A 26099-nucleotide genomic window follows, 5' to 3' on the forward strand; every position below is an offset into this window, starting at 1 on the left:
CTCTTTGTTACAGAGGCATACTTTAGCTGTATTTAAGATGCTGTGATATTTAGATGCTGTCAAGAATAGATTTGTTGGTGTTGCATGAGAGAGAAATTTGTAGGTTGCAAAGAAGTGAAAGGATTTGTAATGGAAGATAGGGAGACAAACTAAGTAAATTCATGGCATTGATTTTCATTGCAAAGGTGTTGGATCGATATCCAGTTCTTTTTGCTGAGTGAGGGGCTCTCCAAAGCAGAGGTGACAAGGATAACTCATAAATTAAGATCGTCGGATTTGGGTTCAAGTGTAAAATTGCTGATCTTTTAACAAAAAATGTAACTTGTTAGTAAAATCAGCCCCCTTACTTGAAATAGCTAGCAATACCATTTTTTTTCTTGGATAAAGGGAATCAGGTGGACTGATGGTTCCATTTCCCTGCCCTGCTGATAGGTGGTGAGCCAGCAAGTTTGCTCTTTTGTTGAGAATGCAAGACATGCTTGGGTTGTACGACTGAGCTCACAGCCATTTGATTTCTTGAAGTGATCCTGGCACTGGTCAGCTAGACATGAGATTTTACAATGCAACCCACCTCAGTCAACATGTACATTTACGGCAGGCATATCTCCCAAAGCTCATTTCTTTAATGTAAGGAGAATCCATAGGTGAGACGAATTGGAGAGGGAAAGTCCAGGAAGAATGCAGTTTGGCTCACTTTTTCTCTAGTGGCCCTGTTTGGTACAGGCTGTTAATGTTAAAGATGCTTTGTTAAGCTTGGGCTCCTGATCAGCTTGCTATTTCTTAGTAATGGCACCGCTCGTATACTCCTTTTGAAGGAGTGATAGTCTTAAATTCTTCATCTCTTGACTTGGGTGTGGTGAACAAAAAGCTTTACGCTACCAAAGCTGGGATCAAGATGTGAACATTCTCTGTTAGGGGAAAGTATGAGAAATTGTAGCATTCTTCAGGACTCCCTCTTATTTCCTATTTAACATTAGCGTGAAGCCACTGGAGGGGGGAAATAAGAAGTTTGGAGTGCCATACCATCAATTTGCTGATGTTACCCAAGTCTTTCCTTTTCATCATATTCCAGAGAGGACGTCAAAGTATTGTGCCAGTGTCTGACAGTTGTAATGGACTGTGCACAAGATTTTAGCACTATATCTGTGTGCTATAAAATAAGGAGAGAAGTCAAATATTGGAAAGAATCCACTAGGTCTGCACTATAAAGCTACTCATATTCCTTGTACCTGTTGTAGTAATGGAAAGGTTTTTATTTTAACTTCTCAGATTTTATACTCTGGCATTTAACCTCTACCAGACCCTCAACGTGACTGAACAGCATTCTTATTCTGGTGTCAAGAGATTGACATGAGTGCTAAAACTTATATACACTGCTCAAAACAATAAAGGGAACACCTAAACAACACATCCGAGATCTGAATGAACGAAATATTCCTATTAAATACTTTGTTCCTGACATAGTTGAATGTGCTGACAACAAAATCACACAACAATCATCAATGGAAATCACATTTATTAACCCATGGAGGTCTGGGTTTGGTGTCATACTCAAAATTGAAGTGGAAAAACACTACAGGCTGATCCAACTTCGATGTAATGTCCATAAAGCAAGTCAAAATGAGGCTCAGTAGTGTGTGTGGCTTCCACGTGCCTGTATGACCTCCCTACAACACCTGGGCATGTTCCTGATGAGGTGGCGGATAGTCTCCTGAGGGATCGCCTCCCAGACCTGGACTAAAGCATCTGCCAACTCCTGGACAGTCTGTGGTGCAACGTGGCGGTGGTGGATGGAGCGAGACATGATGTCCCAGATGTGCTCAGTTGGAATCAGCTCTGGGGAACGGGCGGGCCAGTCCATAGCATCAATGCCTTCATCTTGCAGGAACTGCTGACACACTCCAGCCACAGGAGGTCTAGCATTGTCCTGCATTAGGAGGAACCCAGGGCCAACCGCACCAGCATATGGTCTCACAAGGGGTCTGAGGATCTCATCTTGGTACCTAATGGCAATCAGGCTACCTCTGGCAAGCACATGGAGGGCTGTGCGGCCCCCCAAAGAAATGCCACCCCACACCATTACTGACCCACTGCCAAACCGGTCATGCTGGAGGATGTTGCAGGCAGCAGAACGTTCTCCCTGCCATCTCCAGACTCTGTCACGTCTGTCACATGTGCTCAGTGTGAACCTGCTTTCATCTGTGAAGAGCACAGGGCGCCAGTGGCGAGGTTGCCAATCTTGGTGTTGTCTGGCAAATGCCAAACGTCCCGCACGGTGTCGGGCTGTCAGCACAACCCCCACCTGTGGACGTTGGGCCCTCATACCACCCTCATGGAGTCTGTTTCTGATCGTTTGAGCAGACACATGCACATTTGTGGCCTGCTGGAGGTCATTTTGCAGGGCTCTGGCAGTGCTCCTCCTGTTCCTCCTGGCACGAAGGTGGAGGTAGCGGTCCTGATGCTGGGTTGTTGCCCTCTTACGGCCTCCTCCACGTCTCCTGGTGTACTGGCCTGTCTCCTGGTAGCGCCTCCATGCTCTGGAAACTACACTGACAGACACAGCAAACCTTCTTGCCACAGCTCACATTGATGTGCCATCCTGGATGAGCTGCACTACCTGAGCCACTTGTGTGGGTTGCAGACTCCGCCTCATGCTGCCACTAGAGTGACAGCACCGCCAGCATTCAAAGGTCACCCAAACATCAGCCAGAAAGCATAGGGACTGCGAAGTGGTCTGTGGTCACCACCTGCAGAACCACTCCTTTATTGGGGGTGTCTTGTTACTTGCCTATGATTTCCACCTGTTGTCTACTCCATTTGTGCAACAGCATGTGAACTTGATTGTCAATCGGTGTGGCTTCCTAGGTGGACAGTTTGATTTCACAGAAGTGTGATTGACTTGGAGTGACATTGTGTTGTTTAAGTGTTCCCTTTATTGTTTTGAGCAGTGTATAAATATAAAACATATGGTTAGCACTCCTTCTGACACTGGAATGTAGAGTTAGTTCTGGGTTCACATTAATAGGAGTTCTGTGTGTGTATTCATAAATCTGTCTTTTAAAATTGTTCATCCTTCAGGGAAAGAAGAACAAGGTATCCACCAGCAAACAGACATGGATGGCCACAAATACTTTATCAAAAGCTGCATTTCTACTGACTGTGCTGAGTGAGCGGCAGGAATACCACAATCTGGCTTTCCAGATTGGCATGTTTGCTCTGGAGCTGCAGAGGCCACCTGCTTCTACCAAGGCATTGGAGGTATGTGTGGTCTTAGGATAATTTTGATCACACATTTAGTATTCTCAGCTGTGTTTGAATGCCATACTGCCCTTTGGCAGTGCTTATATCAGGTTGTTGGAAATTGTAAAATTTCTTGTGCATCTTGGCAAGGGCTGGAGTGCATGCTGATGCTTGGGGGAAAAAGTGCTGGGGAAGGCAGCAAAGGGAGACTTCTGAGTGTGGTAGGGAGAGACAGAGCTGCCATTCACTCTGGGAGAGGAAGCAGTCCCCGATGGTTGCATCTTGCAGTATGAAATGCATACCTTCCCTTACCCCAGCCACTCCACTCTCTTCTATCTCATTTTGGCAAGATTAGCCACTCTCCCCACAAACGCTGATAGTTGATTTTGAAATTAATAGAACTTTCAGATATGTTTCTCCCCAATCAAGAGTGAACTGGAGCAATGATCAAGAGCTAAACCCAGCAGGGCTCAAGAAGATATCAGTGAAGGCTGCTCTGGGGATACCATATGGCAGGAAAGGGCAGGAGGTCTGGTCTAGAGGGTAGAGCCTCCGTTAGCCCGAAGATAACACCAGAAGGTTGCCTGTTCGAGGACACCGGCAGCTCCCTGAACGACTGAGATTGGTGAGACCTTGAAGCAGCTGACAAGCCGAGCTGAGTGATTTCACCTGCTTTTGGTGTGAGCAAGAAGCGTCTTGGCTGTCCTCCATGTCAGAGATGGAGCTGCTTGTCAGCCTGTGTAGGAGGCCAGAAGTGAGACCAAACCAGGAAGATCCATTCTGAAATGTTGTTAGTTCTTGAAAGAGAGAACCTCTATGATTGTAAAAATCCCCTTGAGGAATTTAGAAACGCCTGCCTATGTAAACCACCTTGAATAAAGTCAGAGGAGTAATCCGATGACCAGAAAGGTGGTATATAAATACAGAGTTATTATTATTATTATTATGGGCTGTGATTTAGACTTGAGTTGCAAAAACATGCATTTTTATAACCCCTATGAACCCAAGTGATGCGTGTCAAAAACTTGAGTACTGACTTGTGACTCGGGGGATTTATTCAAAAATTGAAAAGACTCGAATATGATCGAGTAAAGACTCGCTTTTGTGTGTGCTTGCTTGCTTTCTTCTTTTTTTGCAGCTTCTGTTCCTTGACTTGCTTTTTGAAAAGACTCGAACTCGAGTCAAACTGACTTGAAAAATTGCTCTGGACGAGTCACGATGCCACCCGTTATGACTCGTTTGCCTCTTGAGTCAAGGGGCAGAGACTCAGAGCCAGACTGTCATGGACTACCAACATACATTTGATGGGGGACTGCTATGTCTGATATATAACCCAGAGCTCTGCACAGAATGGAGGATGTGATGGCTAATTCCTTGGTTAACTGAGTTGTCATTTAGTGAAAGGGAGGGGGTTCCCTCAGCAGAGGGGTGATTGCTCATGACAGCATGCCTTGCCTAGGATGTGAATGTGCATCTGGTAATGCATTTTTTTGACTTCGTTCCAAGACTGGCATTCTCAAACTTTGGTAATTGAAGTTTAAGAAAGGAAGTTAATGTCTACTGAAGGCTTCTGGACAGAGCACATCAATTAGGGTTGAAACTTATATGCCTGTCCTGGCGATCGGCATAAACATGGAGAGATCCACAATTCTAATGCAACTGTTCACTCTATTTTTTCTTGGGTGGCCTTATTCTTTAGGCTGCTTGGTGTAAATTGAAGTGAAAAGAGAACTTACTATTCAAAAAATCTGGCTAGTAACCCATTTTTGCCCAGTCCACAGATGTACATATTTGGTCCCTATTGCATATATGCAGTGTTGGACAGAAATGGCTTAAGCTGACCAGTATTCTTAACACACTCTCAGTAGACTTTGATGCCTTTTGTGTAGGATGAGAGACTATTAGGTATTGTTGCTAAGGTTGGAGTTTTCCCACTGGCTGTGAAGCAACCACTAGTCACTTGTCATCTTGGTCCAAAATGTAACTCGGCAAGTCTTTTTTTTTTTTAAATGCATCATTTGAAGCACCTTCTGTCACCGTTATCATAGTTGAGCAACATGTTCTGTTAGCCATAGATGCTCCATGGAATGTTTTGTGTATTGCTCTGTTTTATGTATTGAATAGGTGAAGTTGGCATACCAAGAATCTGAGGTTGTGGCCTTGTTAAAGAAAATTCCACTTGGCTCTAATGAGATGAACACTATTCGGGGAAGGGCTGAAGAACTAAGGGAAGGAACCCTCTGCGATTACCGCCCTGTCTTGCCTCTCATGTTGGCCAGTTTCATATTTGATGTCTTATGTACTCCAGGTAAATTCCTTGCTGATTTATGTGAAGAATAGAAATCAGTAAAGGATAATATTGGGGAAGTTGGGGTAAATCAAATCAGAATCTAGAATTCTAAAATCAGATTCTTCCCTTAAATGTTGGGGAAGGATATTTACTGAAAATTCTAGGAAAGTTATTACGTTCCTCCATCAGCCATTTTTGTCTCTTTATGCTCTTTCGAATGCCTCTGAGCTCCTTCCTATGTGATAGCTTGGAGACTGACAGTCTGAAATATACATAACATGGATGAGGACTTGCTGTACAGGCCAAATTCTCAGGCATGATTAAACCTGTCTGAGCACTGATCCAAACCCACAGGAAGTAATTTTGCAGATCTTGAATTAGTTTCTGCCAGCCCATGTTACTCTGTAGAACTGACTACAGGTTGAGTCTCATTATTAGGGAGAGTTCCATTCCCATGGATTTCAAAAATCAAACTAAAGCAAATCAATTTAAAAAACAAGTCCCTTTGCTCTGGTGATTTAAAAACAGACTTGCTGACCTTTGTGATGTTAAGAGAGTCGTTAGGTAGACAATCCATCAATCAATCTCTCTCCAGGGACCCCCTTCCTTCACCCAGAGCAAAGTGATCTTTCTTTCATGTGGTGGGGGGGAAGGGGCGTCTGAGAGAGAATCAACCAGCTGCCCTCTCTGGCATTAACAAGACCAGAGTTAAATGACTGTTTTTATTTAAATTAAAGGTCCCTTCTCATCAAGTTGAGATAGAAAAATGTGTGGATAATTAGGTTATACCTGCAATCCCTTGCATGACTCTCTACAATAGTAAGAAAAGCAGTTTTTAAAACTGACTTTAAAGGGATGCATTTTTCCCCTTCTCCAGGGATCAGCACATTCCTTCCCATTTGCAGTGGCCATTCGTCTTAAATCCATGTCTAAAAAATCCGTGAATAACAAGGTTGCACCTGTACTGATCTTTTGTCATCTTTCCTCTTCCCAGTGGTTTCTCCTACAGGATCCAGACCCCCCAGTCGTAACTGGAATAATGAAATGCCAGGAGATGAGGAGCTTGGATTTGAGGCTGCTGTGGCTGCTCTTGGTGAGTGCGTTACTCCAGATCTCTCTTCTTACTGATGGAGATGATCTGGGTCATCATGTCAAGCCATTTAAATTGACCCTGATGTTGAATTTTCTTCCTAATGTAATTGATATACTTACTAAGATATATGCACCAATTACACGTAAATATAAAGGGAAGCCTGGTGTCCAACAGGGGTGAACCTGATATGTACAGTATAAGGGGAAAGCTTTACTGGATTAATTTAGTTTATTGTAAATCAATTTGAACGTATATAAAATAGGTAGGATAAAATGTTTGAATTCTGCTCTCCAGGTATGAAGACGACAGTGAGTGAAGCGGAACACCCTCTGTTGTGTGAAGGCACTCGAAGGGAGAAGGGCGATCTGGCTTTAGCCCTAATGATTACTTATAAGGATGACCAATCTAAGCTGAAAAAAGTATGTCCTTTTTAGATATTCTCAGAGTTGCTTCTCTGTCAAAAGATGTTAATCTTGATATTAACTCACTTTCAAAACCTTGGGGAAAACCTTGAAAAAGCAAAACCTCTCCCGGAAGAGTTATCCAAGTTCAAAATGTTGATGTGCCTGGGGAAGTTCCCTACTAACACTTTCCACCAAGTGCTGTTTTCAAAACTTTGCTTTGTGAAGCTTTGTAGCAAGGGCAGAGGTCTCATCTGTAGGAGCTAGGGACACATGTAGAATGGCCATTGCCACCATAATGTCTGGGAAATGGTTTCCAGAGCCTCCCAGTTTATGGGAATTCCCAATGCCTCCTGACTGAATTATAATTCCCAGCCTCCATGTCATTAATGGGTGCATAGTGCACACATCTGTCTGGCTGCTGAACCAGCTATCATTGTTTATTGTGTGTGTTCATTGTTTGTTCTGTGTTTACAATAGTATTGTGCTTTCTAGTTCAGGCCCCATTGTGTTGTATTTCTTTTGCAATGCTTCTGAAGACAATGGATCCAACTGATTTCCTGTCTTGATTTTGAAAACTTTCTTGAGTTGAGGATTGGTAAAATAAACAAAGGAGGTAGAAGTTTACAGTGGTATGACATTGTCTGTGTCCTTTCTTTTCTAGGTCTTGGCTTATAGTTTATTTCTATTTAGATATTCCTTGATTGTGACAACTTCATATTTTCCTTTTTCTTTAACTTTAATCGGATACTAATTCTTATGCTGTCCCATTTTGTGTTCAAAGATATTGGATAAGTTGTTAGACAGAGAGAGTCAAACACACAAACCCCAGACTCTAAGCTCATTCTACTCATCTAGCAAGCCGACTGTAGCCAATCAGAAGTCTCCTTCCAAGCATGCGACTCAGTCAGCTGCACCAATTCAGCATCTCCCAGGGACGTCTGTCACACAACAAGCAGGAGTAACCACGGCTGTCCAGAGCAACCCTTCAGAACCCTTTTTGGAGAAGAGTACCCAAGGTAAGATATGCTGTTTCACAAGACCACAACTGCCTTTTAGTTTACAAAGAATAAGGAAAATAAAAGCATGTTTGCAGCCAGTTTTGTCTGTCTGGTTTTTGCAGCCATTTTGTCTGTCCTTTGTCTGGTTTTTGCAGCCATTTTGTCTGTCCTTTGGTTATTTGCCCAATCATGGGTTTTATAAGGGTCTTCTAACATTGGTTTTTTCTGTTAAAAATATGTGTTAGGCAGAAATGGCTTAATGTTGCAAATATGCAAAAGGGATCAAATGTGTACACCTGTGGACTAGGTAGAAATAGGTTAAGACTGGGTCAGATAAAACAAGCTTCCTCAAATTTGGGCTGGCCTTCGTAGCCAGGCCCAAACTTGTGATTGCTAGGATGCTGTATCTTCTGTGTAAGGCTAGGAGATGATCACCTGCCTCTCCTCATCCTGGCCTTGGAAGGGATATGGATGGGCATTATCCCTGCAATTGAAGAGTCCCAGCATAACTATGAGGACATCCTCGCTCCTCTTTCCAGCTTCCAACTTGGAGCAGAGGAAGGGCTTGTTTTGATGTGGGGTTGCAGTGTGCTTGGAGCCCCAAAGTGCCAATCGCATCCTAACTCTTCAGCTTGGAGCTGAAGAAGGAGACAGGAATCTTCCTTATAGGTTTGCTACATTTCTTAGCACAACACAGCTTCAGGGACTCTTCCTCTTGAGCTCCAAGCTGAAGAGGAAGGCTGGGGTTCCTCTTGTTACACTCATGGGAAAGTGAGAGAATATTTGCTGTAGTGAGGAATTGTGCATTGCTGTCTATGAAGTTGCAATTTGCTGTACATGCATGTACTTCCATACAATGTTCAAAAATAACCTATATTTCCTTTCAAGGAGCCCTCTAAGCGGAGCATGCATTCATCACGTAAATTGTTTCATTTTGAAAAGATGAGAGCAGTGTTGGAATTTGAGATTATTTCCTATTCCTTCCCTCCCCCCATGATTGCCAGTTTCTCTAAATAAGTCCATTTGAACAGGGTGTTCAAAAAAACACCTGTGTTCACACGTTTCTCCTGTTCATCCTCTTGTTGCTTTAACATACTTTGTTTCTACAGAGAATCCTCAAAGAGCTCCTTGTGACCCTCCCGTGGAATCTAGCGTCTTGAAACAAGAAGGGAAAGTTCCTAGCAGATTAGCCCTTGGAAACAGAGGGGGATACAATGGAAGATGCTGGGGTTCACCTGTCAGACAGAAAAAGAAGCACACGGGTAATTTTGGGAGGTGTACTTATTGGTTAACTCTGGACTCTGCTTTGTTTGGGGGGCATTGTCTTGCCTCTTAAGTGATTTCATTCTTTATGAATTGAATTAATACAGTGAGCTAAGTGAATTGCTATTGATCTCCTAATCTGCTGTCACTTCCAGGCATTCCTGCCTAGCACATACTTTCCCTGGCAGTTTAGAAGACTTGGTAGGGAATTCTCTAAATTTCAGAATGAAGCAGATGCATGTTTCATTCTAACAAAACCATATCCTCAGTGGTAGAGCTTCAGCTTTCTAGCCCTGTTTCTCACTCCTTTCCCCAAACAATCACAGTTCAATGATATACAAGTAAGAGCTAATTGTGTGTGCTTTGACCAGGTGTGTGTTACCTTGGGCTTTGTATGCTTTTATGGATGACTCAAATTATTAATCTGAACTAGTCTGAAGGTGCTAGGTAAACATGCCTATTAAAAGATTTCCAAATTTTTTTTGGAAGAGATTATTTGCACCATCATAGAAAAGGTCCTCTCTACCCATGAAACTTTCAAGTACCCAAAGAAGATCTTTGGAGGATGATCAGGTGTTTGTCAGGTTCATATGGGAGAAGATAGCCCAAATTGTTAAAATCCTAAACACTCTTCTTTGGACATGGGTTCAGTTCAACTTTATTGTTTTAAAGCACTTATGTCATCCTTACAATGCTTCTGAAAGTCAAGCTAGTATTTACCATATTGAATTCATGGATGAGTAAAACTTGAACTGGGAACCTTCTTGCTTTGGTGGTCGGTATGCTCCAACTTTTCTGGAGAACTTGCTCTGCTAAACTACTTATTAAAATGGGACAGATGAGAATACTCACTGTTGTAAAACTGTAGTGTAGTGTACTGTTAGTTTGGGGCATGACTGTCCTCCTGACATGCGCTGTGGTGTTGCAGGAATGGCCAGCATTGACAGCAGTGCTCCAGAAACAACCTCGGACAGCTCTCCAACCCTCAGCAGACGGCCCTTGCGTGGAGGATGGGCAGCCACCTCCTGGGGCAGAGGGCAGGACAGTGACAGCATCAGCAGCTCCTCCAGTGACTCCTTAGGCTCATCATCTTCTAGTGGGAGCCGGAGAGCCAGTGGAGGAGCACGTGCAAAGACTGTGGAGGTTGGCAGGTAAGAACTGCTTCCCTTTCTTCAAAGTTATTCATCCTTTCCCGTCCTGGACTTTCTAGAGGTTCCTGTATTGGAGATGTGTCATAAGGAGTTGTGAGCTGAGCTGGAAGACTCTGAGGTAGAGCCACGGTTGAATCTGGAGCTAGAAACTCTGCTGGTTAGCCTAAGATGTTTGCCTAAGAAAGCAGCCTTTCCCATCACATCCATTTGGATATTAAGCTCAACCAAGCATGTTTTCTCAAGTTAGCACCAAGGCTATGCAACAAGGGCAGAGGGTGCAAAGCATTTCCTCTTTCTGACAATTAGCATAGTCTGAGCTTTGGTATCTTTTGGAAATTTCACAAGGTCACTTTCTAGGTCTGTTCTCAATCATGGGTGCGCAAGTTGAGATGAGGTTCATCTAATGCATATTGTATATTGTCCCTTTCAGGTATAAGGGCAGGAGGCCGGAGAGCCATGCACCTCATGTCCCCAATCAGCCCTCGGAGGCAGCTGCACACTTCTATTTTGAGCTGGCCAAGACAGTCCTTATCAAGGCAGGAGGAAACAGCAGTACTTCCATTTTCACCCACCCTTCGTCCAGTGGTGGCCACCAAGGGCCTCATCGCAACCTCCACCTCTGTGCTTTTGAGATCGGACTCTATGCACTGGGTTTGCACAATTTTGTCTCTCCCAACTGGCTTTCTCGAACCTACTCCTCCCATGTCTCTTGGATCACAGGTGGGAATGCTGTGTGCTTGGGGTGCTGAAGACAGTTTATTTTTAGTTAAGAGTCCGTAACTGTAAACCTTTATCGGAAGTTCTCTTCATTTAGCCACTGTGGCTCAGGAACTCATCGCTAAAACTGTCTGCACAATCTGTATAGCATAGTCAGGAGTGCAGTTTGGGAAGATTTGGGGATCATGCTTGGTTAGAGTCAGAAATGGTCAAGGGACTATTGAGTCGCCTTGTCTGCATGATGACCCATCCTCCACTGAACCACATAGTAGAGGTTGCAATATGCAACCAGTAAGGGCATTTAAGGGAATCCCATCAAAATGGTTGGTACTCCAGTTCCACAGGTGGGACTGGACACAGAGACTGGCCCCATTATGATTTGAGGGGAACCAACCAAGTCCTGTTGCTCCACTCTCTAGAATCCAGTTACTCCAGCATTTGTGGTGTTACAGAGCAGCAGCAGCAGCACATTCTGCTGACCAGTAAGGAAGAGTATCTGCAGCCCTTCAGCAAAAGTTCTGTGATGCTGACTCTTGACAATTACATGACAGACTGTTTCCAAAGATTATTGCAATATTTATAGTCTTATTTATACAAGTAGTATTTATTTGCATGTGCTGTGAGGCAGATTAGGCTGAGGGAGAGAGACAGCTTAACCCAGGGCCACCCAGTGAGCTTTGTAGTTGAGCTGGAATTTGAGCCTGGCTTTGTCACATCAAGTACCCTAACTTGCTTTTAGTTTTTATTGCATGTTTGTCAGTTTTTATATGGAAAGAGGTTAATCCTGCAAAGGTATGGGATGCTTGTGAGTCATACTTTTGTGCCTCTTTTCCCCTCCCATCTATGGTGATCTGTATAAAGTTTCTGATTGTGTATCATTCTGTGTTGATATTCAAGAGAAATCCATGTAAGGCTCTAGCCACGAATAAGGTTTTGAATTCTTGTGGTCCAGAAAGTAGATATAGGTTGTGTACCTGGGAGACGAAGTTTAGATCTCAACTTGGTCTGTTCAAACATTTTTTGCTCTCAGCCTTGGCTTACTAATTTTGCAATAATTTGGTGAAATGCTTAGGTGGCTATTTAAGGACAAGCAAAATAAAGATTGCTAATTCTTTGCAAATTATAGAGACTCCTTTTATAGTAAGATCCGTTTGTTTTTTTACTCTGCTGCTGTTCACAGAACTTGACAAAGCTCAGTCTAGCAGACTGCAGTGCACTAGTAGTGGACAGGGTAAGCGGCATAGATTGGAAAAACGAATCTAGAAGGGAACTTGAGAGGAAGATTTGTTCTCTCCCTACTCACCCAGCATCATGCATCTCCCAGCAACTGTTTGCTGATGGCTCCTTTGTGTTTTTTTTTAGCTTGCAAATCCTTTGGGACAGGGAACCATCTTAGTATTTTGCTGTGTGAATTGCTTTGAGAACTGTGTTTGTTGCAAAGCAGTATATAAATATTTAAAATACCAACTGAACTAAAGGCTATTGAGGTTCCTTTATATAAGGCATTCATTGCTGATGTTTTCTCTCTTGGTTTCTAGGTCAAGCCATGGAGATTGGCAGTGCAGCTTTGAACATCCTTGTGGAATGCTGGGATGGGCATTTGACCCCTCCAGAGGTAGCATCCTTGGCTGACAGGGCTTCGAGAGCGAGGGATTCCAACATGGTGAGAGCAGCTGCAGAGTTGGCACTGAGCTGCTTGCCACATGCCCATGCCTTGAACCCAAATGAGATCCAGAGAGCACTGGTCCAGTGCAAGGAGCAGGTGAGTAGTTCAGAAGTCTTTGCCCATTCTGACCATTGATTAATAACAACATATAGGCCTAGCTTCTCCTTACCCTTGAGGAATATTGTTCCTGGGCTGAAGCCAAGTTATCAGTCTTAGAAAGCAGACAGGTGATATTTGCATTTAAAGCTGAAATTGTCCTGGCTGTTCTGCAATGGAACTTTCATCAGCCGAGAAGTTACATGTGGGTGTTCATACATTGATGGTGCTGTATATGACAGAGCTCTGCCCCAAAGAGTTTAGTTATATTTCAGTGGGAAGAAGTGATGGTATGCCTGCTTTCTGTCATAATAAGCCTGTTTTCTATGATGCTACAGGATAATCTAATGTTGGAGAAGGCTTGCTTGGCAGTGGAGGAGGCAGCTAAAGGGGGTGGCGTTTACCCTGAAGTCCTTTTTGAAGTGGCTCACCAGTGGTACTGGTTGTATGAACAAACTGTCGGTGGGACCCTTACCCAGAGGGAGGGAGCCACAGGCTGCAGTGCAAGTGGAGCCCGGGCATCTTGTGAAGCAGTCCGTGGATTGGCAGACAACAGAGTGACATCAGAACCCACTACAGTGACTGTGGCAGCTGCTGTGACAGCAGCAGCAACGGTGGTGCCCGTGATCTCTGTGGGATCAACAATCTACCAGCAGCACACCATGGCAGGGCCGGCAATGGCGCATGCACACACTCAGGGTCTGCATCCTTATACAACACTCCAGACCCACATCCCTTGCAATCCTCAATACATTGGACACCCCATCCAGCATATGCCACGCCCAGCGGTCTTCCCTGTTCCTGGTTCTGCTTATCCCCAAGTAAGTTACCGTCTATGGGCTGAGCATCTGATTATTTTTCTGCTCCCTCTTTTTTTTTTCCCCTCCTCCTTGTGAAAAGTGGTGTGACGTAGTTTTGTAGACAGGGTTGGCAAGCCAGGATTTTTGTTTCCTGGCATCAGATATGGGCCAAAACTCGGAGCACATGCTTGACAGGCAGAAGATCCCAGGTTTAATCTCTACCATCTCCAGTGAAAAGTATCTTATTGTGGCTAGGAAAGGTCTCTACTTGAGACCCTGAATAGTCACTGCATATGGGAGTAGAGCGCAGTGGCTAGAGAAACTGAAACTCTTGACTCCATCTAAGATAGCTTCATATGTTCTTATGCTTTGGTGACTATATTGTTTTGCTGTATTCCAATTTGTGTTGGAATCTGTTTCTTGTTTTCTTTTTTTGACAAAGGTGAGGACTCTTGAATGTGTATAAATAATTATACTGACAAAAGCACTGACCTCCAACGCTATGCCCTATACTTTAATATGTATGCCAGGTCTGAGGTTGCAGGAGTGGTTACCATCTGTGCTCCACAGTGTCACAGATAGAACCTTGGATGATGACTTGACAGTGCAGCTGAGTTGGGGAGATTGAGATAAATGTATGGGGATACTTCTTGGGAACTTTTGCCTGAAAAAGAGCTCTGTGCCACTTGAAAGCCTCATAAGAGTTGCTTCAATACGAGGAGCCACGGGAAGCTCTTGCATTCCAATTCTTTTGCTGAGGAGGGGGAAAATAGTCAAGATAAGCAGAAGAGCTATTTTGCTGTCTCCTTGCTGCTTCATTTTGAAAGTACTTTGCTTAGAAAGTCCCCCCCCCCCCCCCGATCTCAAGCTGGGACCTTGGCTTTCAGGTGTCGAACAGTACTGGAAATGGACTTGTGGATCTATATGATGGTATATTTTGGGTGGGATGCAAAGTACCTCCTTAAACAATCCAAAGCCACCTTACCCTCTTTCTTTACAGAGTGTCCACCCAGCATTCATTGGGGCACAGTACCCTTATTCGGTAACCACCCCATCTTTGGCAGCTACAGCAGTGTCATTCCCAGGAGTGCCTGTCCCATCCATGACACAGATTGCAGTGCATCCGTACCATGCTGAGACGGGGCTGTCACTGTCTTCCAATGTAGCAAGTGAGTGCATTGCCTTCTGCCATCTCTAAAGGTGACAGGACTACTTCTAATGATAGCTATCATATTAGAATTACTGCAGATAATCACTTATGTTGATCTCACAGGTAAGTTGAGAGCAGCTTTTGAGCCCAACATGGAATTTTCTATGACCCTCAGATAAGTTGGGGGTGGGGTGGGGACAGGGGCGTGTGAAATTCTTTGGAAAAACTTACCAGGAATTGTTCTGAAGCTGCAGCGAAAAGAAAAAATAGCCATTTTACCTTTTTCAAGCAGTAAGGGTGATGAAGGTGCTTATAGGAGTTGTAGGCTTTGTTTAGTAGTATAGTGCTGCACTTCCATAGCAGCAACCCTCATATAGAACTACAATTCCCAAGCACCTTCATGTTTTGATAAGCTAAAATGGCTACCATTTTTTGTTGCCTCTGAATAATTACTGGTAAGTAAAATTGCTCTTTTCCCCCCATCCCTCTGTGTCCTCCTTCTCAGCCAGTCTCACATCACCAGGCAGCTGCTCTTAGAAGCTTTATTTACTTATTAAACTGTGTATAAGTTGATCCAGGTTTTCAGGGTTAATTTTTAGGCATAATTTTTTTTACTTATCACGAGTATATACGATAGATTAAGCTCTCAGGGTGTAGGTCAATTAGTCTCTCCCTCATTCATATATAGTTGGTCATGCATTAGAGCTCACTAAGTCACCTTGGGTTTGGGGGTGAGACTAGAAATAATTTAGGTAAAATATTTAGGGTATTCTTCCCACGTTTAGGCTCAATAATACTTTAAACTTCTCAGATTAGGAGTAAGCAGCTTAAATAGAATTTTTAAAACTTTTGTATGGGCATCTGGTCTAGATAAACATTTGGGAACTTGGTAGAAATATTCCTGTTTCAAAGCTTGCGTAAGGGAGCATGCATTGTTGGTGTGCATCGTTACACCATCATTCCAGAATGTGTCATAGCTAGTGCACAGGGTTGAATTGTCATTTGCCACCTTCTGATAGCTTGCAAAAGGGCGTATGGGTATTGTAAAGCTTAGCTGTTGTGAACTGTAGGTAAGTCTCTGCAGGGAGATGGTAACAATGTCTGTTGCCCTCTAGAGCAAGGCTTTCCAAACCCCAACCTGGGGTTTGGAAAAGCCCTCTGCTCCTTGAGCAGAGCTTACTGTTCTGCCTTCGCACTGCGTTCATGCCCAGTAGGTCTGGACACCATAACACTCTGGGCAGTTGTGTTGGCCCAGATGTCCTGTTGCACAACCTTCTGGGACACCAGGCAACAGACACGACTGCCCAGAGCATCCTTATGCCCAGATCTAAAGGGCACAAATGCGGTGCAGAGGCAGAACAGTAAGCTGCAGTCGGAAGAGATAGCTTTTTTGGTGCACGGTGGTCAGGAGTTTGGCGATCGCTGCCCTAGAGCAACAGGGCAGAATTGAGAATTGTATGTTGCTGGGACTTCTGGGTCTCCTTACTTAATCTGCATCTATCTTTCCACTCGAGTAGGTGCTAACAAAATAGGTTACTGATTCAGATTGGAGGAGGTTGTAGATGAAGTCCTGAAAACATGTGATGCTAATCATTGTCCATCTGTGCTATTTGTTATCTCCAGTAGGAAGTGTTCATGCAGGGTCTACATTCCCAGCAATTCAAGGGACATCCTTGACAAGCCTTTCTTCTCAGCCCAGCTCCCTTGTTACAGGGGGCTTTCCTTCTGAAGATGAGCAACACAGTCAGCCTGTAAGCCCTCAAGGGTTGCAGTACCTTCACTCTGCCTACCGAGTTGGTAAGTACAGTCAGTTGTAGTTCCTATGGACTTCTCAACAGGAATTCAGAGCAGGGTTACTTCATGTGAATCCCCTTCTGTGCCAGGTGCCCATGGGAAGGCATGCTAATTCTGGTGTGTGGTGATGAATTCCTTTGCTGCTTAGGCAGGAATGTATAGCCCCCCAAACCTGTGAGCTGATAGTAAACCCTACAATTGAATGAGCCTTTGGGGGAAATGAGTGGCGATCATGCCATTTGGTTACTTTGTACCTCTGACCTTCCAACATTGTGGAGGCAGAAATATGCAAGTCTGTTGGGGCAAGGCTGTCTGTCATGCTTGGAATGTCACAGGGTTGAGTTTAGCATGATACCAAAAGTATAAGAAAAATGGGTTAATGTGGAGAAGAGGTGTAAAGACCATTTGAGGACAAGTATTATTATAGAGCAGTGTTTCTCAAACTGTGGGTTGGGATTCACTAGGTGGGTCACGAGCCAATTTCAAGTGGGTCCCCAGTCATTTCAATATTTATTCTTAATATATTAGACTTGATGCTACTATGGTATGTGACTGCATTTGGGGAAATGTTACAGACCTGTACTTTAACAGACTACTACATATATGCTTTTAACAGTGACAGTAAATGGGACTTATTCCTGGGTAAGTATGGGTAGGATTGCAGCCTAGGATTATTAAAAATTTCCCTGCTTCATTATGTCACTTCCTGTCATGACATCACTTCTGGTGGGTCCTGACAGATTCCCATTCTAAAAAGTGGGTCCTGGTGGTAAATGTGTGAGAACCACTGTTATAGAGGATCTGGTAGTAGTGCAACTACTAGTAGTAGTAGTTTGATGCAGTAGTACTACTACTAGTAGTACAGTAGTAGTACTGCTAGTAGTAGTTTGATGCAGTGATATATGGCATATTTGCATATGGAGCATGATGTAAATGAAAGGGATATTGGACAGATAGCTATGTCCAGATCAGGAAAGACACTTCAAATCTTTCTATTGGCAAGCCAACACACATGGGGGTGGGAATGAATGTGTGTGCTAATCTATTAACTCTCTGAGCTCTGAACAGTCCAGCCCCTGCTCTCTGAAACAAGGCATGAACATCTTCCATATACTCTGGTCACAGAACATTCCTTTTCTTTGCATTTCCTTGGTTGGGATTCAGAGTAAGAAATTTTGAGCACCTAGGTGGTCAGGTGAATAGGATTTCAGGCACTTATAGTAATCCTACGACATGGAGAATTATATTGTTCTGGGTTGCCCTTGTTAAGTGCATACTGGGGTAGCCCAGATACCTCACTCATGACTTTGCCTCAGCCAGGCAGAAGGATGTGTGGAGAGTTCATCAGATGTTTTGGCTATTGATGCAGTAATGAGAAAAGAGCCTGTTGTGAAAGCCAGGCAGGGCTGCTTTAGTCAGGGAGAACATCTAGGAAGATTGTCAATCAAATGTTGCATGCAAATGTGTGTTTAAAAAAAACCTCAGCCTTAGGAGGGTGCAATTTTAGAATAAAGAATCCAGGGATGTATTTATCTTCCCCGCATCCACTTGCTGAATCTCTTCTTCAAACAGTCCCCCAAGCTTTCAAATTGATACCTTTGCATGGTGAGGAAAAGGCTAACATGGACACTGTTTACTGGTAGAAATAAACTGCTTTGGGAGATGGTAATCTTGTTTGTGTTTGACACTTAATTAGGCCTCCCAGGACTTGTTAAAATGGTCTTAAAGCCCCTCCAGTTGGAAGCAGCCAGAGGGGACTTTCTCACTCTCTGGCTTGTTTGAGTCTGGGGAGGTACAATCATTTTGCATTTAATGTGGCTTTCCTGCAATCTTGCGAATCTACTTCTCTCTGCAGGAATGTTGGCGCTGGAGATGCTTGGCCGTAGAGCTCACAATGACCACCCAAACAACTTTTCACGCAGCCCGCCCTACACAGAAGATGTGAAATGGCTCCTGGGACTCGCTGCCAAATTAGGTAAAGTCCAAGAAAGCAAAGGCTGTGTTCATCCCAAGGCAATACATTCTGCCTACCTTCTCTGATCTCAAGTAACTGTCTAACAGCATAATCAAATTGCCCATGGTGCCATTGGCTCCCTGGATCAAAAGTTGTAAATACAATTCTTAGTTAGATCCTGTGTGAAACTGTGTTTTCTAATGCATAAGTGAAGCCTTTCACTGAAGTGAGCTCAGGATGATGGCACCAGAAGTGAGCAGCTGAAGATTTTTGTACATCTGTTTGGTGGTAATGGGCTCTTTCGGTATAGTCTGGAAACAAAAACTTTGTTTAAAAAGGTTGAATATGGTTGCCCTGTTGTATTGGCTGGGTTCTTCATGTTTTACTTAATGAGAGAAGAAACAAAACTGTATTTTTTTGGGGGGGGGGGGGGTCTGAACCAAGCACTAGTACTGCAGCTAATTTGTGAGTGATATGCTCTGCCCTTTGCCTGGGAGGAGCAAAATGTCTCCATGCTTATCTTTTGGGGTACTTCAGATAAAACATTGAGACTTTGCTCACTTCAGTCTGCTTGTTACACAACCTTGTTTTGTATACACAACCTATAACAATCTTGTTTTTCTGCAGGTGTCAACTATGTGCATCAGTTTTGTCTTGGTGCAGCCAAGGGTGTTCTGAGCCCTTTTGTGCTACAAGAGATCATCATGGAATCCCTGCAGAGGCTCAACCCTGCCCATGTCCACAATCACCTGCGCACACCAGCCTTTCATCAGTTGGTACAGCGGTGCCAGCAGGCATACATCCAGGTACGTATGCCTATTGCTTCACAGTTTGGTAAGTCAGTTGTTTCACTAGGTTTTCTCACTTTTTGAATTGGTGTATCTTTCAGGAATACTTTTTTCCTGTCTTAAAAGTGAAATCCTTATTTTCTGACAAGTGTGAAGGTCATAGCCACAATTTGGAAGCCTATTTTCCTAATGAATAACCTGATTAAATCAAGCAGCTACAGGTTGATATTCTGGACTTGGTAGCAACACAAGCAACTTGAATAATCTTTCTCGATATAGTCTTCTTTCTCCTCCCATTTTAAGTATGTTTTGAGATGGGTTACCCAGAGGAGATAGGTGGAGATATCTTCTTATTCCTAGTTGATTGCTCTAGGTCTTCAGATGCCCCTGCTCCTTTCCCACAAAAGCCTTTTGCTTTCTTGTATGTTAGTCTGCTTGTCATTCCTTCTGGACAGAGCAAAAGTGTGGTGGATAGCTATAATGCTGCACTATGACAAGGGACACTTGGGTTCAAATTCCTATTGAACCAAAGCTTCCTAGCTGACTTTGGGCCTTTCAGTCACCCCCAAATGTTAAAATGAATTGCAGATAGCTGAGCTACCTGTCTTGATATTTGTCTACATAGAAGGTTCCCTAATAAGCCTCCCTGAGCCATTTGTTTCCACAAATATTAAAGGCTCTGAGGATAGTATGAAGTGTCCCATTTTGTTACTACAGAGCTGTATTCAAACAGTGTTTCCCCTTGCCTTCTCTAAAGTACATCCACCATCGGCTGATCCATCTGACTCCAGCAGACTATGATGACTTTGTGAATGCCATTCGCAGCGCCAGAAGCGCCTTCTGTCTGACCCCTATGGGAATGATGCAGTTCAATGACATCCTCCAGAACCTGAAGCGCAGCAAGCAGACCAAGGATCTGTGGCAAAGAGTGTCTCTGGAAATGACCACCTTTTCACCATGATGACTGAGGGTGCAGCCCCTGCCCTCTAGCTAGAGTTCTGTTCACAGCATCCTTCCTTATGGGATCTTTATTTTAGTTGTTGGAAACCACTGATTTGATGTATTTATACCATGACATTCCTCTTCTGTGCAACTGTGGCTGTGCTCCACTTCTTTTGTTCTCTCCTCTCCAGCAGGTGCAGCCAAGAAGTCTGTTATGTGAGTATGGGGGTGGGGGGGGGGTGTGTGTGTATGAGTGAGAATGAGTGAGTGCAAGAGGACCAGCTGGCTGAGACTTGGTCAGTGTTTTCAGTCCTGTCCTGTTTGGAGGCAGTTTGATGAATGAACTGCTCTGTATGCATGCTTGGGGTGGGGGGTAGGGCCTGTCCTTAAAATATTTATTTTGGCATTTATAAATATGTATACTACTTTCTATGAAATTCTAAACAAATTCACTCATGGGGCCAGGAGGGGGCAGAGTTGGCCTTCTGCACATCCTGGGTTCCTCCATCACCATTCCTTCCTGCAGCACCAACCCAGAGGAGCTTAGGCTGAAGTTGAGATTGCTCCCTCAGCCAGCGCTGCCTGTGTATATGGATGGGCAAAGGTGCCACTTGTATAGCCTAGCCTCAGGACAGTATTGAGCTGAGTGCTGCAATTTCTTTGCTGCTTGGACTGTTGCCCCAAAGAGTTTGCCATCGGGCTTCAAAGGATGTTCTAACCATGATGGTTCTGAGTTGTACAGCCATGTTCCTTTGGCTGGGATATTAGCTCTCCTGTAATCAATTTCTTATTCCTTGTTTCAGTTTCCTGATTAAAACACTCATTTTCTTAGACTGACTCCTGCTTGTACTTGCTATGCGAAGGATGTGATGAAAACATGGACTTAAACAGTTCTGGTGGCACATCCAACCATTTTATGCAAAGAACTAGTTTTTGTTACTTGCAATACTTGAACTTATGTGGCTAGTCAATTTCTGATGAGAAAAGGGTAGGGTGCTGCCTAGTTAGATGTGTCTGGGAAGCTCCCCAAGATGATGTGATGGCATTCCTTTCCCTTAGCAGCTGGTAGGCAAAGATGCAGTATGTATGAGGCTATAATTGTTTATCTGACATGGCTATTGATGAATTTGTCATGCCCCCCCCCCAAGCCATCACTACATCTCATGGTGTTCATTATGCATTGTATGAAGTACCAATTTGCCTCTTTTGAATCTGCCATTCAGTTTCAGTGGGTGATGCTGATATTCTTTAAAAGGAAGAAAAAAAATTTCTATAGCCAACTTCTCCAATTTCAGTTGGAGGACAATCTCTTGCTAAACCAAAACCCTGCATGCTTTAGCCTTTATTTGTAGCAAGAGAGTGCCTCAACTGCTGGAGCATTCTTTGACTTGTCTTTAGTCAATACAGCTGCATTTAAGTCAAGTATTATGCCATGTGCTGGATTGATTTTGCTTTTTAACAGACTTTACTCTAAGCTCTTCTCCTGGGAATAGTCAGTGTAGGTGGAGTTGGTATTTTTTTTGCATCCATTTTTTTGAGTGCTTTGCAGGCTGCTTGTGTGTTGGAGCCAAGCAATGCTAGGAGGTCAGGATTGCAGGAATCCTGTGATACTGATAGCATGCCTATATTCTATTTACATAAGACAAAGTGGAACTTGTACTTACCCAGTTTCTCCTTGGCTCTTTTGAAGTAAGTGTGTATGTGAGAGAGAGAGAGAGAGTGTGTGTGTGAAGCTATTCACAACTTAATACAATCTAGGCTTTTAAAAAAGTCCTGTTCAGCTCAGTGAGGCCTTCCTTTTCTCCTGTTAGATCAGGAAGTTGGCTTTAACCATTCCACCCTGGAAGCACCGCAAATGGGTCATATGTTGCTTGGTGAATAGGTTTTGTCTAGAAACCTGTCGGGATATTGGTCAAATAGCTTTTGGCTAGATGTCCTTGTCATAGCGTGCATGGCCTGATGGGACAGACTGCATATACTGCTTGTTTGCCTTCTGTCCAGATGAAATTACAGGCATGCCTCCGTGTCCTCTGATCCCATAATCAAGGTTTCAATTATCCACAGTGAGGTGGCCATTATCTTACATTGTTCTTGCTTTACTTACAGGTCTTGAATAGAACCTGGTGGTCAGGCAGACAGGAGGCGTGAAAGTCTGCCAGAACCTCAACAGGAAGCAGCTTCCTGTTGTCCTTCTGGCAGTCTCTCCCTCTATTGTGTCTCTGCATGCCTTATTGTCTGTAAAAGCAAGATGGTCAAAATGCTGATCAGTTGGGAAGAGGCAAGATCAATTGAGGGACTGCTTGCATTTGCATGTTCTGTGAAAGCAATGATGTTTTCTAGCTTAGTTACCTTGCATTTCCAGAGTGCTAAAAGACTTGCTGCTTCCACCTTCCTTTCTCCTCCCCACTCTGGGATGTCTAGTCTTTCTATTTTCCAGTGGCTCACCTTGCTTTCCCTCCTCTGTTTGCCTTCTCTACTGGCACTTCTTCCTTGACACTCTCTTCCCCCTTCATCTCCTTAAGCTACTTCTGCCCAGTGTTGCATATATGCAACATATATATATATACATGTTTGGTCCCTGTTGGCTGGGCAAAAATGGGTTAAGCCCCTGCTGGTCCTGGTATTCTGTCCTGCACTTTCTGCCTTCTCTCTCCCCTAATGTCTGCTCCACTTGTTTCTGATTAATTGCTTTGGTTCTCTTGTCACCAGGTGTTCTGTCTGACATGTTTCTTCTCACTCTCTTACCTTCCCTGCTTCTCTGGGCTCTTGCTTCATCCTCCTCATTCTCCTCATCATCCAGCTGCTCTGCTTTGCCTGGCTCCCTACCATTTCTACCTATAAAACTTCCTGGCTCCTTCCTTCCTTGGCAGCTGGCTGAGCTGCCCCTCATCTCTACTGAGGTTGCTACATCCCCGGACATGTCCACACTTTTTGTTCTTGCTTTAATACTAAAGATTTTCCATTGCTTTCAGTCTTAAAAATGCAAACATGGTGATCAGGCAGGAAGAGGCATGATCAATCCAGGAACTTCCTGAACCTCATATTTGCATTTTAACAATCGGTGAAAACAGCAAAGTCTTCTAGTGCTTAAAGCAAGAACCACTGTTTTTAAAAAACTCTGCTAAAAGACCTTGCTTCTTTCATTGGTTCTAAAGTGATGATAAGCTAGAGGGAGAGATTGCCACAAGGGCAACAGGCAGCTGCTTCCTGTTAACAATCTGGTAGACTCTCCTGCTATCATGCCTCCTTGGCTGATCACCATGTTCAGTTCAGGACCTGTAAGTTAAGCAACAACAATGCAAAGAAATGGTGGGACTTGGTGTTTCCTGTGGTTTCATGTATTGGGGGGGGGGGAGCAGGAACTTATTCCCTGTGGATAATGGAGCCATGTCTGCAGTTGTAGGTAGTTAAGAGTTAGTTTCGCTTTACAGCAACACTGGATCCAGTGCTGGTTAGTAAGTGAGATTGAACAGTAGGGGATGGGGCTGAAAGGCAGTGAAGAGTACTTGCTATTCCCAGGCAATTTCAGTGAGAGCTAAGGATGACCCCTGTCTTGAAATCATATAGTAGTAGAACTAGTCCCTGGGGACACAACAGACCTATATCATCCCTCATGGTTCTGATAAAGCAGCTCTGTACATTCACCATTAGGCAATCTTACAGAAAATGGAAAGTGAGCTGAGTATTCTTAGATAGGGATCTACCCCCTAAGCTTCTGCTGCTGTAGAAACTGCAGCCTAGTGGCATTTGTATGTAGAACCAGAAACTAGTCCTTTAGGTGCTGAATACTACCTGTGACCTACCCCAGTCCAGTGAAGAAATAGTGGCCTTTTTTGTTTATATACCCCATAGGCAGATAAAAGGCATGGGAGACTACAACAGTACAAATGAAGAGAAATAAAGTAGTACATTTATTGACTCCAAATGTTATGTCTAACCTTTATTTAGACATTGTGCTCAAACTGCATGAGCCAAGAATTTATCCTTATCATCATCATTCAATGTGAATGACACTATACATTAAGCCAGTGCAGGCAGCACAGCACTTGCTCCTCTCTTCAACCACAGGGTTTTAGTTTTGTTGTTTCAATTTTTTTTGGTTGCACAACATTTGCCCTGCTCAGGGCGACATTGAATGGAATATTTTAATCATCCATACTATATATTTACAGTTAATGGTAAATTCACCATTAAAAATACACAATAACTAAGGCTCCATATGTAAGCTTGGCCAATTTCATTTTTCTCCTTGTTACAATGGGGACACCAAGGTACACAAATTGCCCCAAGGAGTCTTCCTGCCATAGCCAGCTGCTACATATCCCCCAATGAGCCTGGCACTTGTCATCTTGAGCAGTTACTGGACCACTCGATATGTAAGGCATGTTTAGAAGGACAGGCAGGATTTCTGCTGTTTTCCACTCAAGTGGGGTAGTGGTTGCAATGAGGGAAAATGGCGAGATTAGATCACCAGCTCGTAAAAGCCACCAGCAGACCTCGAGCCAAAATGGGCAATTTGACTTGCCAGACATTGATCCATATTCCATCTCACCCTTCAGCCTCTCTGTGCTATGATAAAAAGGGAACCCCTAAAAGCCCCAGTGCACAAGACCAGGGAGCTGCCCATAAAAGAGCCAGCTCTGAAACCTCCTTTCACCCCTAGCTGAAAGTTAAGACTGTGGTGATTAGTTACATGTTAACACTGCCTTTTCAAAGCCCATTACTGAGGCAACAGACTTTCCTCATCATCTTGGACCTATCACAGGTAGGAACCATCTTCTCTCCCTCCCTGTCTCCTTGGCTAGTGTTATTGGAACAACTATGGCTGCAATCAGGGAAATGCAATTTGCTGTCCATCACTAATAAATCCAGAAACACTCCTAAGAACTACATAAGGGAGCAGTCACTATAGTAAGACATTCACTTGCTAGCATCCTGAGCATTTTGGACATTAACAGATAATGTCCCAGTAGCTTACACATTTGCATGCTTTTGTTCTTGTGGAGCCTGCAAAGGGCTTTCCTCCGTGAGGAATTACAGCCTACATGCATTCCTAAATCAGTCACCCTGGAATTTTGGGGTGGGTATGACTTTATATTACCATATTCAACTTTGTTCTCTGCAGAGGGGTGCTTCAATGTTTGTACCGAACAGTTAATACTTGAAGGTGCATGGTCCACATTCAGGCCAGCATGCTTCCAGCTCCTTCCTCTGGTTCGGAGTGATTGAGAAGAGATGGCAGTGGTGTGTATTTTTTTCCAGTGGTTTCCACATCCACAAATCGGTCAGCACTGGGGGCTAGTGCTCTTGGCCTCAGCTCCAGCTCGAATTCTGCAGCTCCTCTCGCAGCCATGTCGGAAGTGGCTGCCCAAGCTTGTTCATCAACTTGGATAGTTCAATGTTGTGCTCACGATAGAAGTCCGACAGGAACATGCGAGACTGGAGCAGTTGCAGGAGAAGAACACCATTAATGAAGGATCATTGCTATATTTTCCTCCCTTCCCCCTCCAAGCACCTTATCCCATTAGAGCAAGGGTCTCCAAACTTTTTGGCCGGAGGGCCACATCAAATATCTGGTGAAAAAAAATTTAAATAAATAAATTAGAGATGTAAGTTGGATGAGTGAATAAATGGGCTCATTCATTCAACCTCTCTGGCCCTCAGAACACCCTCCAGACACAATCAGAGCACATGTTCTGGTCATGTTCAGTTGAGTGGGCCAGAGGCTTTCAGGGGACAAGAAGTTGGCCGTG

The 26099-nt window shown here is 43.9% G+C and overlaps 2 protein-coding genes across 6 annotated transcripts in view; one reads left to right on the forward strand and one right to left on the reverse strand.

Annotated features, from left to right (window-relative positions):
• ZSWIM8 (zinc finger SWIM-type containing 8) overlaps positions 1-21177 on the forward strand; it is a 54515-nt gene extending 33338 nt beyond the window's left edge. For 2 of the 3 annotated variants that reach the window (XM_066620866.1, XM_066620868.1), the window contains exons 13-27: positions 3079-3258; positions 5365-5548; positions 6525-6623; positions 6918-7042; positions 7809-8043; positions 9135-9287; positions 10217-10439; positions 10870-11159; positions 12695-12918; positions 13257-13739; positions 14719-14887; positions 16492-16665; positions 18518-18637; positions 19244-19422; positions 20162-21177. In XM_066620866.1, the coding sequence (XP_066476963.1) occupies positions 3079-3258; positions 5365-5548; positions 6525-6623; positions 6918-7042; positions 7809-8043; positions 9135-9287; positions 10217-10439; positions 10870-11159; positions 12695-12918; positions 13257-13739; positions 14719-14887; positions 16492-16665; positions 18518-18637; positions 19244-19422; positions 20162-20365 (3042 nt within the window). In that variant the 3' untranslated portion in view covers positions 20366-21177. The remainder of the gene's footprint in view (positions 1-3078; positions 3259-5364; positions 5549-6524; positions 6624-6917; positions 7043-7808; positions 8044-9134; positions 9288-10216; positions 10440-10869; positions 11160-12694; positions 12919-13256; positions 13740-14718; positions 14888-16491; positions 16666-18517; positions 18638-19243; positions 19423-20161) is intronic. The other variant, XM_066620867.1, reaches the window with a different exon arrangement.
• A 3089-nt stretch (positions 21178-24266) lies between these two features.
• The window catches only part of NDST2 (N-deacetylase and N-sulfotransferase 2), a 139403-nt gene continuing 137570 nt past the window's right edge, over positions 24267-26099 (reverse strand). For all 3 annotated transcript variants that reach the window (XM_066621131.1, XM_066621132.1, XM_066621133.1), the window contains one exon: positions 24267-25785. In XM_066621131.1, coding sequence (XP_066477228.1) covers positions 25660-25785 — 126 coding nt within the window. In that variant the 3' untranslated portion in view covers positions 24267-25659. The remainder of the gene's footprint in view (positions 25786-26099) is intronic.

The sequence above is a fragment of the Tiliqua scincoides genome, chromosome 3, assembly GCF_035046505.1.
Source record: "Tiliqua scincoides isolate rTilSci1 chromosome 3, rTilSci1.hap2, whole genome shotgun sequence".
Lineage (NCBI taxonomy): Eukaryota > Metazoa > Chordata > Lepidosauria > Squamata > Scincidae > Tiliqua > Tiliqua scincoides.